At 38.8% G+C, this 12,752-nt stretch overlaps 1 protein-coding gene across 1 annotated transcript in view; it reads left to right on the top strand.

The window, feature by feature from the left end:
- The window catches only part of LOC126260921 (protein retinal degeneration B), a 598,186-nt gene that overhangs the window by 489,146 nt on the left and 96,288 nt on the right, over positions 1-12,752 (top strand). The window contains exons 16-17 of the mRNA XM_049958405.1: positions 4,495-4,610; positions 8,219-8,389. Of these exons, the coding sequence (XP_049814362.1) occupies positions 4,495-4,610; positions 8,219-8,389 (287 nt within the window). The remainder of the gene's footprint in view (positions 1-4,494; positions 4,611-8,218; positions 8,390-12,752) is intronic.

Genomic DNA, 12,752 nt, shown 5'->3' with positions numbered 1-12,752 from the left:
TTGACAAGGTATCTAAAAATTTGGACCAGTTAACTGTTTTAGAAGATTTCAAAAATGGCTGTAGCTTAAGAGTTTAATATTATTCATGATGTGAGAGGCAGGATCATTTTCTCAGAGACAGCCACCACCTTGTAACTAAGCAGTCATGTTCATATATAAGAATAAACTGCAAGCAAAGTAACTGTCTGCTTTCATGTCATTCTAGTATATCTTAAGTGTTAATGATATTATGAGAAGGAAAGTTGCTACTCGCCATATAGTGCGACTCAGCATCTCCGCTACATGGTGAGTAGCAGTTTTGCTTCTCATAATATCAATAACACTTAAGATATCCTGGATTTTACATTGTTTGATTAAGTGTTGATGAGACCTATTACAATAGTGCTTGAAGGAACATATCTGTAGTTGCGAATTTTTTAACATACTTAGATACAGAAAATAGTTACCAACAATCGAAATGGTAAAAGTAAAATGTTAACATTAAAGATGTATAGGAAACTCATTAATGTGACACTAAATTATAATAAATTCTGTTCAGAAAAGAGCACTGGTAAAGGTACGTATACAACAGAATAAAGCTCATTGAGTGTTGGGTCGGGCAAGAAAATGGCAGCATCACTACTCTAACATAAAAGGTGAGTGTATTGGAAATTTCTGACTACTGAATGTCCTGTATCTAAACAACATGATAATGTAAAAAGACAAAAAAATAAGCATATTCGGTAGGAGTTCCAACCTGAAAATCTTGTTAGTTACATGCTTGGTGAGATGCAACAACACACTGTTGCTGTTGTTGTGGTGATGGTCTTCAGTCCAGAGACTGGTTTCATGCAGCACTCCATGCTGCTCTATCCTGTACAAGCTTCATCTCCTAGCTCAATCTGCTTAGTATATTTGTCTCTTGGTCTCCCTCTACAATTTTTACCCACTGCACTACCTCCAATACTAAACTGATGATCCCTTGATGCCTCAGAGCGTGTCCTACCAATCAATCCTTTCTTCTAGGCAAGTTATGCCACAAATTCCTCTTCTACCCAATTCTGTTCAATATCTTTTCATTAGCTACGTAATCTACCCATCTAAACTTCAGCATTCTTCTGTAGCACCACATTTCAAAAGCTTGTATTTTCTTCTTGTCTTACATACATGGCTACACTCCATACAAATACTTTCAGGCAAGACTTCCTGACTTTTCAATCTATACTTGATGTTAACAAATTCCTCTTCTTCAGAAACGCTTTCCTTGCCATAGCCAGTCTACATTTAATATCCTTTCTAGTTCAGCCATCATCAGTTATTTTGCTCCCTAAATAGCCAAATTCATCACCTACTTTAAATGTCTTATTTACTAATATAATTCCCTCAGCGCCACCTGATTTAATTCAACTACATTCCATTATCCTCATTTTGCTTTTGTTGCTGTTCGTCTTATATCCTTCTTTCAAGACACTGTCCGTTCTGCCACCGTCAGAATTTGAATGAGAGTATTCCAGTCAACATTGTCAAAAGCTTTCTCCAAGTCTATGAATGCTAGAAATGTAGGTTTGCCTTTCCTTAGTCTATTTTCTAAGATAATTCATAGGGTCAGTATTGCCTCACGTGTTCCTATATTTCTACGGAATCCAAACTGATGTTCCCCATTGTCGGCTTCTAACAGTTTTTCCATTCGTCTGTAAAGAATTTGTGTCAATACTTTGCAGTTGTGACTTATTAAACTGATAGTTCGATAATTTTCACATCTGTCAACACCTGCTTTCTTTGTGATTGGAATTATTATATTCTTCTTGAAGTCTGAGGGTATTTTGCCTGTCTCATACATCTTGCTCACCAGATGGTAGACTTTTGCTCTCAGTAGTTCTAATGGAATGTTGCCTACTCCTGGGGCCTTGTTTCGACTTAGGTCTTTCAGTGTTCTATCAAATTCTTCACGCAGTATCATATCTCCCATTTCACTTTATCTACATCCTCTTCCATTTCCATAATATTGCCCTCAAGTACATTGCCCTTGTATAGACCCTCCATATACTCCATCCACCTTTCTTTCCCTTCTTTGCTTAGAACTGGTTTTCCATCTGAGCTCTTAATATTCATAAGGTGATTCTCTTTTCACCAAAGGTCTCTTTAATTTTCCTGTAGGCAGTATCTTATGTTACCCCTAGTGATATATGCTTCTACATACTTACATTCATCCTCTAGCCATCCCCACTTAGCCATATTGCACTTGGCTTCCTGTCGATCTCATTTTTGAGATGTTTGTATATCTTTTAACCTGATTCATTTACTGCATTTTATTTTTTCTTCATTCATCAATTAAATTCAATATCTCTTATGTTACCCAATGATTTCTTCTAGCCCTTGTCTTTTTACCTACTTGATCCTCTGTTGCCTTCACTGTTTCATCCTTCAAAGCTACCCATTGTTCTACTACTGTATTTCTTTCCCCTGCTCTTGCCCATAGTTCCCTAATGCTCTCTCTAAAACTCTCTAAAACCTCTGGTTCTTTCAGCTTGTCCAGGTCCCACCTTTTTGCAGTTTCTTCAGTTATAGTCTACAGTACATAACCAATAAATTGTGGTCAGAGTCCACATCTGCACCTGGAAATCTCCTACAGTTTTAAACCTGGTTGCTAAATCTCATCATTACATAATATATCTGAAACTTTCCAGTGTCTCCAGGCCTCTACCACATATACAAGCTTCTTTCATGATTCTTAAGCCAAGTGTTAGCTATGATTGTTATGCTCTGTCCATAACAGGAAAACACAAAAGCCATGCATGAGACAGGGTGTGTGCATGCCTGATACTATTTTATTTACAAACGTCTTATTATATAAACCATTATGGTTATAATAGAGGGAAACATTCCACGTAGGAAAAATATATCTAAAAACAAAGATGATGTGACTTACCAAATGAAAGTGCTGGCAGGTCGACAGACACACAAACATACACACAAAATTCAAGCTTTCGCAACAAACTGTTGCCTCATCAGGAAAGAGGGAAGGAGAGGGAAAGATGAAAGGATGTGGGTTTTAAGGGAGAGGGTAAGGAGTCATTCCAATCCTGAGAGCGGAAAGACTTACCTTAGGGGGAAAAAAGGACGGGTATACACTCGCACACACACACATATCCATCCACACATATACAGACACAAGCAGACATATTTAAAGACAAAGAGTTTGGGCAGAGACCCCTAAGGTAAGTCTTTCCGCTTCCGGGATTGGAATGACTCCTTACCCTCTCCCTTAAAACCCACATCCTTTCATCTTTCCCTCTCCTTCCCTCTTTCCTGATGAGGCAACAGTTTGTTGCGAAAGCTTGAATTTTGTGTGTATGTTTGTGTTTGTTTGTGTGTCTGTCGACCTGCCAGCACTTTCATTTGGTAAGTCATATCATCTTTGTTTTTAGATATATTATATAAACCAGTTGATTCCACTCAATAGTGTGCCAACTCTGCTGGAAGCTGTGCCCAGTGTAGTTTTTGTCACTTCTGTCATCATTGTTGATAAAATTGTCACTGTCACTGCTACAGTGCTATTTCATTTTTCCATGATAGATCTTGTTTTCCAGCTTTTCTGTTGCTAAGTATACTTGCTGATGATTATTGCGAAATGTTTTCTTTCCTGTGGACTGCAGTTTGTCCCAGCTGTTGATCTTCTCTTCTCTTCCCTCAAACCACTGCTGAAGTGTGCCGTCCAATAAAAATACACATTTACTAAATGCATTATGTCCTCCCAACTATCGCATTTGGCAACTTAGTAGAGTCCCTTCCGCCAGGTCACCGAATCCTGACCAGTGTCTCCAGAAAACACTGATGGATACCTGATGTGCACTGACTTACTGTTGTTTAGGAGCCCATTGAGTTCCTGGATATTTGGTCCATGGGAATGATGCACTGCTAGCATTTCAGTTTCTGTCTGTGTAGGCAACAGCTTTTACACTACCTGACTGGAGCCGTGATGATGTAGATCTTCTGAAGTACCCAGTATCTCTGAGAAACAATGTCAGGTTGTAACCAGAATGAATTGCAAATGCAGGAGCAGGATTGTCGATAGAATACAACAAAGCACGTTTATTATGAACACAGACCTACAGCCAGAACAGATCAAACGGAACCGATCCCCTGGTTGGAGTATACTACTATTTGTGCAAAAATCAAATATTCCAGAATATACAAACATAAGAAATTTTGAGATCCTTCCTGGAATGTAATTGTTAAATGACCAATAACTGCCGGTAATTTGGGTTGAACGGGTGACATACGGCATGCAAGCCAATGGCACCAACTGCTACATCACACTGAGTGCAGCTCAGTTCTTGACAAATGAAATACATGCAGTACTGTGCTATTCTGATTAAGGAAATTGTATTTCATATGACACTTCCATGGTTCAATCAAAATGAAATGGTGGTAGTTAGCTTGTCAATTCATTCCTGCTTTGTTGAAAGTATAAACTGTCGTATTGATCTCTCTGTGTTTTTTCATTGTTTCCAGTGAGCACTCACATCACTGCAAACTAGACTTTGAAGTCAGTGATTTTTTCATGTTTGGAAGTCCCCTGGCACTGGTTCTTGCATACAGAAAAATTTCTTCATCTGATGATAAAAACAGTAAGTACTCTCCTGATAATTAACATTATAGTGCAATACCTGAAAATGTTATTTAAATGAATGTGGTTATTTAGTTTAAAAAAATCATTTCTAATAAGTCAAAAAAATATGCCAATAAGATATACTTTTTATGTTTCGCCTATATGATACTGTAGATCCATGAAAAATTGGGCCTCTGTGGATTTCCTGATACAGAATGTATTTTAATATGTTTTGTCCCTTCCTCCCACCCCCCCACCCCCACCCCCAAAAAAAGGTAATAAATAGAAGAACTCTTTCATTCTACAGCTGATTTTGCACTGTTGTGAAGCTGTACAAAAAAGTAAATTTTCATTGAGGACTGGGGGTGAAATCAGGAATGAGGACTTTCACAGGTAATTCTGACACACATCTGATAACCAGCCTTTACTCCTTCAAAAAGTTGTAGTTTGAATCTGTGATTGCATGACATGAATCATGCCTGAATAACTCGGGTGACAAGGGCATTGCTACAGAAAACAAGATTCCGGGTTTGAGTGTCTGGCACACAGACACACAGTTTTAATCTCTCAGTAAGTTTCAGGTGATACAACAGCTTGTAACAGTTAGCAACAAAACACACAGTCAATTAACCTTTCACGTATATCTTTATAGTTGAACAATAAACACACTCTCTCTCTCTCTCTCTCTCTCTCTCTCTCTCTCTCTCTCTCTCTCTCCCCCCCCCCCCCCCCCTCCCTCTCCAGTTGCCCAATGAAAGTTAAAAAATAAGGTGTAAATTAAGACACTCACATTATTTTCCCACATAACCTCAATAATAGTTTTATACATTTTCAGTCATAAAGTAGAAATGGAGCTATTGCTTGAACGGAATCTTTCATTGGTACAATTTTGCGTAGTAACCACTACTGCTTAGTTGTTCTTTGAAAAAGTTGTAGGATAGCAGCTGGTGGTATGAATTCTGTTGGCAGTTGCATAGAAGACAGTCTTGGGCTCTAGTCTGATTTGAGAGAGGCAGGAGGGGGGGAGTTCAGTGCTGATAATGGCTAGTGAACATTAATACTAAGGTTATCAGCCTCTGCCCTACTTTAAATTTTTAAAGTAAATGAAATTTCTAATTCTGGGTTTAATGCACTTAAACCTTTCACTGCTGTGGGTGTGTATACATGTGCTGCTACGTCATCTCCCATGTGGTGTGGGCGTGTGTACATGCATCCGATTTCCTGAGCCACTGACACCTCACTGCTGCAAAGTTATTCCATATATTGGTGAATAAAGAAGTTTCGAGTACTTACTGTACTTCACATGTGCCTCATTGTTTGCTTAATTTGGGGAAGGGGGAAACCCTCTTGAATCTAGTATCAGATATGAGTGACTGTCCTTCAGATATAAAACCCAATAACTCAAGAATGAAATGAGACATCATTCTGTTCTGAATTTGAAATAAAATTTTGATGTCTTATCTATATTTCATTCACTACAATGTATGAGCTAAAAATCAACCGAATACAAAGTTTACCCAGTGTGTTTTTATCTCTGCAAACTCTTTACAGTTGGAGGCAATGTTTTACTTAATTTGATGCAATTTAGTAAGTATGATGGATAAAAGAAAGAAATTCAGATCCTTATCAAGTGAAGATAATAGACTGGAAGGTCATATTGGTCAGAATGCTGTCTCTCAGAGCAGGCACCAGAATTTGTAAGAGCAATACAGTGATAACAAAAGCCACCTCAGCACAGACTACACAGAGCATATCTCAAGCAGTGGAAGGATTGATAGTGCCATTTTTGCTTATTGAATACTACTGCTGTTTTGCTGTTGATATATTTGGGTTAAGCAAAGTATCTCAAAAGTGAGAGTAGTGCACCTCACGGGTCATGATTTTTAAGTTATGTCAGTTACCACAAGAAGTCTTGTTGTGCTATGGACGGGACACTATAAACTAAAATTATCCATTTTATTCCATAATCATATGCTTATAATGTTGTGCTATGGACGGGACACTATAAACTAAAATTATCCATTTTATTCCATAATCATATGCTTATAATAGAGGGAAACATTCCACGTAGGAAAAATATATCTAAAAACAAAGATAATGTGACTTACTAACCTTCGTAACCTGTTAGTTCATCCCTATGAAATCCCCAAACCACCTTCCCTACCCTCTGGCTCCTATCCTTGTAACTGCCCCCAGTGTAAAACCTGTCCCATGCACCCTCCCACCATCACCTACTCCAGTCCTGTAACCCGGAAGGTGTACACGATCAAAGGCAGAGCCACGTGTGAAAGCACCCACGTGATTTACCAACTGACCTGCCTACACTGTGATGCATTCTATGTGGGAATGACCAGCAACAAACTGTCCATTTGCATGAATGGACACAGGCAGACAGTGTTTGTTGGTAATGAGGATCACCCTGTGGCTAAACATGCCTTGGTGCACGGCCAGCACATCTTGGCACAGTGTTACACTGTCCGGGTTATCTGGATACTTCCCACCAACACCAACCTATCCGTACTCCGGAGATGGGAACTTGCTCTTCAATATATCCTCGCTTCCTGTTACCCACCAGGCCTCAATCTCCGCTAATTTCAAGTTGCCGCCACTCACACCTCACCTGTCATTCAACAACATCTTTGCCTCTGCACTTCCACCTCGACTGACATCTCTGCCCAAACTCTTTGTCTTTAAATATGTCTGCTTGTGTCTGTATATGTGTGGATGGATATGTGTGTGTGTGCGAGTGTATACCCGTCCTTTTTCCCCCTAAGGTAAGTCTTTCCGCTCCCGGGATTGGAATGACTCCTTACCCACATCCTTTCGTCTTTCCCTCTCCTTCCCTCTTTCCTGATGAGGCAACAGTTTGTTGCGAAAGCTTGAATTTTGTGTGTATGTTTGTGTTTGTTTGTGTGTCTGTCGACCTGCCAGCACTTTCATTTGGTAAGTCACATTATCTTTGTTTTTAGATATATTATTCCATAATCATTGAGATATCTTTTCTTTTACAAATGCATGAGTGAAGAACAAATTGATTAGTTTAAATTTGAAGCCTTGTTAGATGAGAGACAAGGGTAACGAAGTATTTTCCTTTGCAACCAGTTCCTAAATGATTGTATATTTTTCAGACAAAAGTACATACATTCACTAATTAAAGGACAGCAAAAGATGCATTCTCTTGGATCAAGTGCTTTTTTAGCTCAAAAAGTAGGAACAAAAAAGAATTTCTGGGTTTAAGATAAATGTCGGTCAACTTTAAGACAACATTGTAGAGTAGGATAAAGTTTTTAATGTATACATTTTTTAAAGTCCCACTCGCATACTGTCCAGTTTATGCTTCCACTTATTTTCTGTATTTTTATGGGTGGAGACTCCTGCTAACCTGGTCAGTATTTCTTTTGTTTCTATTTTAATGTACTTTCATGTAGGAAATCTCTTATGGAAACTCTAAAGTTTTGTTTGTAATACAACACTCATGTATAAGCTTGTTATACTCACTAATAAATCTCTCTCTCTCTCTCTCTCTCTCTCTCTCTCTCTCTCTCTGTCTGTGTGGGTGGGTGGGTGGGTGGGTGGGTAGGTGGGTGGTTTTTTCACCCTGGTATAGCAAATACTGCTTTGTTACAGGCCCTATACCAAAGCCCATGGTGCAACAGATTTACAATCTCTTTCATCCCACTGATCCAGTAGCAGCAAGGCTTGAACCTTTACTCTCAGCAAGGTTCTCTATGCTGCCACCTGTAAACATTGCCAGGTACCAGAAATATCCATTGGGAAATGGGCAGCCATATCATCTCTGTAAGTAGTATGCCTCAAGTGAGAAATAAAACCCTAGAGTTATAGTTACAGTAATGTAAAAAGCATGCAAAATATCATGTAATAATAACTCCTTAGTATGATTCTGCAATGATGCATGACACATAATATAATCATAATATATGCACTGTTTCAGATTTCTCTTTATGTTAAGGCATTTTTTGAAATCTTTGGCTATTAGATGCCTCATGCAGATCCCTTAGTATACCTCAGATTTATATCCTATATTTATATCTTTTGTAGAGTTTTCCTGTATGATCAGCACAAGAGTATTATTTCAACAGTATTAAAGGGATATTTAAGCAAGCGTACAACTCATATTACATGAAATAGTAGTGGAAAACTGTTAAATGATATATAGTCCCTGTTGACAGCATACAGTATTAAAAACCATTGAAACTGTCCACTTATTAATTTTAATTTTTTAACCAGAAGTGTAGTCAGCAGTTCTGGTTGACTGTCACTGTATGAACTTTGTACGTAGCTTGATACTTTAAAATTAGGAACTCATTTATTATGGTTTACAACTCTCACCTTCAGATTAACAGAAGAATGAAATAGTTTCATTCTTAGTATACCTATTGTACCTTGCTGTAGGGATCTGATTGATGCATTAGTTTTTATATGTCAGTTTTCAAGCATACACATAAGCTTTGTCTACATCTATACTCCACAAGCACCTTACCTCTATCTCTACATCAATACTCCACATGCCACCTGATGGTGTGTGGTGGATGATACTTCTGGTGCCACTGACTGACTCTCCCTTCCCTGATTGTTGGTAAGCCTCTGTATTGGCTATAATTTCTCGAGTTTTCTCGTCATAGTCATTTTATGAGATGTACATGGGAGTATGTATTATTTTGTCCACCTCCTCCTGGAAAGTACTCTCTCAAAATTTCAGTAGTACACCTCTCCTTGATGCACAATGAGTCTCTTTACTGTCTGCCACTGGAGTTTTTTGAGGACCTGTGTAATGCTGTCACGCTAACCAAACAGTCACGAGATCAAACACACTGCTCTTTGTTGGCTTTCCTCTATCTCTCCCATAAGTCCTACATGATAATGGTCCCAGATCAGTACTCAGAATCGGTCAAACAAGTGTCTTGTAAGCCACTTTTTTCATGGATGTCTTAAATTTCCTTAAGATTCTTCCTATGAATCTCAGTATGGCATTTGTTTTTTGTATTTGTTTTATGTGCTTATTCAACTTAAGGTCTCTGCTCATGGTTACTCCTTGATATTTTACAGTAGATACTGTTTCCAGCAATTTGTCATCAATAGCGTAATTATACAAGAGTGTGTTTCTTTTCCTATGTATGTGCTATATGTTACATTTAGGTATGTTCAGGGTCGACTGACAGGGCCTGCGCCATTCATCAATCTTTTATAGTTCGTTCTGCAAATTGAATGTCTTCTGGTGTTGCTACTTTCTTATAGACAACCTCATTGTTCACTGTTAAGTCTTAAAGAGCTTCCAACTCTAACTAGAGCATTTCTATACACTGTAAATAGTAACGGTCCTATCACACTTTCTTCGGGGCTTCAGAAATTACCTTTACATTTGTTGATTATGTTTCATTAAAAGTGACATATTGAGATCTATCTGCAAGGAAGTCTTGGATCCCGTCACAAACCTGGAGCAATACTCAGTAAGCTCATCCATTGTCACTAAATGGCAGGGGGGACAGCACCAAGTGCCTTACCAAACTCAAGGAACATGATGTCAACCTGAGTGCCATTGTATACAGTGCTATTGATCTTGTCCAGAACAGAGCAAGATCTCTGTGTCTGGTTTTTATAGAGGAGATTTACATTCTCCAGATAAACCATATGTTTTGAGCATAAAACTTGTTCCATAATTCTAAAACAGATTGATGTCAAAGATATAGGCCTATAATTATGTGCATCTGTTCTACGACCCTTCTTGAAAATGAGAATGACCTGCATTTTTTTTCTAGTCACCAGGTACTCTTCGTTGTGCCAGCAAGCTACAGTAAACTTTTACTAGAAGGGGAGCAAGTTCTTTTGTATAATCTGTGTAGGGTCTTACAGGTATCTCATCTGCTTCTGATGCCTTTCCACTACTAAGTGACTGTAATTGTTTTCCTATTCTGCAGTCTGTTATCTCAATGTCTGCTTTATGACATTCATACAGTGACTGAAAGGAGAGACTGCATTATTATCTTCTGTGATGAAACAATTTCGGGAGACTGAACTCAGTATTTCAGCCTTCTCTCAGGTATCTTCTGTTTCCATGCAATTGTGGTCACCGATTGACTGAGCTGATGATTTCAGATCATTTTCTAAGTTCAGGTGAGACCAAAACTTCTTAGGGTTTTTAGTCAGATTATTTGATAAATTTTACTTTAAAAGTTAACTAATTTTATAAATGTAGATCTCTTTGTTGCTAGGCAGTCTTATACATTACCCTCAAGGGTTGGTTCTCTAGGTATCTGCTAAAAGTAATTTTTGTACAAGACATTTAGATTAATGTCACACACATCCCTGTCTCTGGCAAGTAGAACTCACCTCATATTACAACAGCATGATCAGGAAAGTTATTAACAATATCCTGCAAATTCTCTCTGAAGCCAGGCAGTCTGTAAAAGAACTGAATACCATTTTTGACCAACCTTTGATGGTTAACTTCACTCAGATTAATTCGCATGTGGAATCTGTGATAACGTTGCTAGATATTATTGAATTCTTTGCTGCAATAAATGTGACACAACCATTGGTGAATAGCCTGTCCTTACACTACGTACTCAAATCTGAAATTTAGATTTTATTGTTATTCACTTCTTATTTCAACCAACTTTCTGTTCGTAATGCTATCCAGGCATTTTGACCTTCACTGAGTGATACTAATTCTGGGACCTTTCCTCGGATGATCCTGCAGTTCAGTAATATCATATTTACCTTTTCTATATCAAATTTATGAGGATGAGCATTCTCTGAGAACATTGTGGCTGATGCATATTTGATTTAGGCAGGCAGTTCATCTCTGATCACAATGGGTGTTTCTCTAACCTTAAAAAGACCCATTTGCACACCACATGTGCTCTACTACACTAGTAGTCTCTCTCTGTGTGAAGTGCACACCTGACCTATTAAGGGAAACCCTAAGACTCTCCATCCAATAATGAAATTTGAGAAATTTACATCCAATCTCATCATAGAATCATCTGAACCTCTAAAAATAGTGAGCTCCAGATGAGTTATCTACTGAAAAAAGCTGAGGATAACCTCAGAATCCAAGTGGCGGGCCTCATTCATGCCAACGTGTGTCACGACAGAGCCTTCTCCACATTTTGGATGAGACTGTCTACTATCCCCAGGGGGGGGGGGGGGGGGGCAACAACGAAGTGCACACTGTCATTCTTTCCCTCGCTGCCTGATATTTCACTTCATTACCCATATGATGTTGGAGCTCCCAATGACTAGCATATTTACCCTTTGCACTTGTCTTGATCTGCAAGAGAATCAGCCCCTGGTCCAACAGGAGACGTATCCTGTGTTGGCTCAGAAAGATTATCAACACTTGGTAGCACCTCGTACCTGTTGCTAAGGAGCCATCCATGCAGCCTGTTCCCTCCTTCACCTTCTACCCAGTGATACGAGAACCCTCCAGAGTCTGCCACTCACTCTTGAGAGAAGACAGACTGGTTGGATGTTGCATATTGGAAGACACAGCAACAGCCAGGTCACCTGGGGATTCCAACGGCACAAAAAGGTATCACTGGCCTTGGCACTGGTGCCCTGATGTTGCTGCAGCTTTGAGCAGTAGCCAGAAGAATGTCAACAGTGGCTGACACAGCATCCTGCTGTTTACAGATAGCACACAATTCTCCTTCTGGCCGCTCATAACGGACATAGTCCCCAGCCATGTCATACTGTGTAAAAAAGTGAATAAGATATAAAAAATACAAGCAAAGTAGTGAGGAGTCACTGAGAAATTACAAAGAGACTCTCACAAAGGAGAGAATTACATGACTGTGGTGCTATTGTAGTTGGACTGTATGCAACATGTAAATGAGGAGATAAACAAACACTAAAATCTGCTCTGCAAAGTTCTTACTTATTCCAAGACTACGAGACCTGCAAGCTCTTAAAACAGAAATTCTCTACTGAAAATGGGTGCATCAATAATTACTTTTTACTAGAAACTCTGCTTACACAAAAGCTACTGTAGAAAATAAATATGCAAATTCTAAAGCACCGATCTAAACTTTCGGCTATATACTAAAATGAAATTTAAATGGAGTCACATGACATGGCACTCCTGGAAGCCAGAAGCTACCTGAGAAAGTTCCTCACTTAAATATATGCAGTAAAATTTATC

Source organism: Schistocerca nitens, chromosome 1 (genome assembly GCF_023898315.1).
Source record: "Schistocerca nitens isolate TAMUIC-IGC-003100 chromosome 1, iqSchNite1.1, whole genome shotgun sequence".
Taxonomy (NCBI): Eukaryota; Metazoa; Arthropoda; class Insecta; order Orthoptera; family Acrididae; genus Schistocerca; species Schistocerca nitens.
This window is presented reverse-complemented; position numbering and strand designations above follow the sequence as displayed.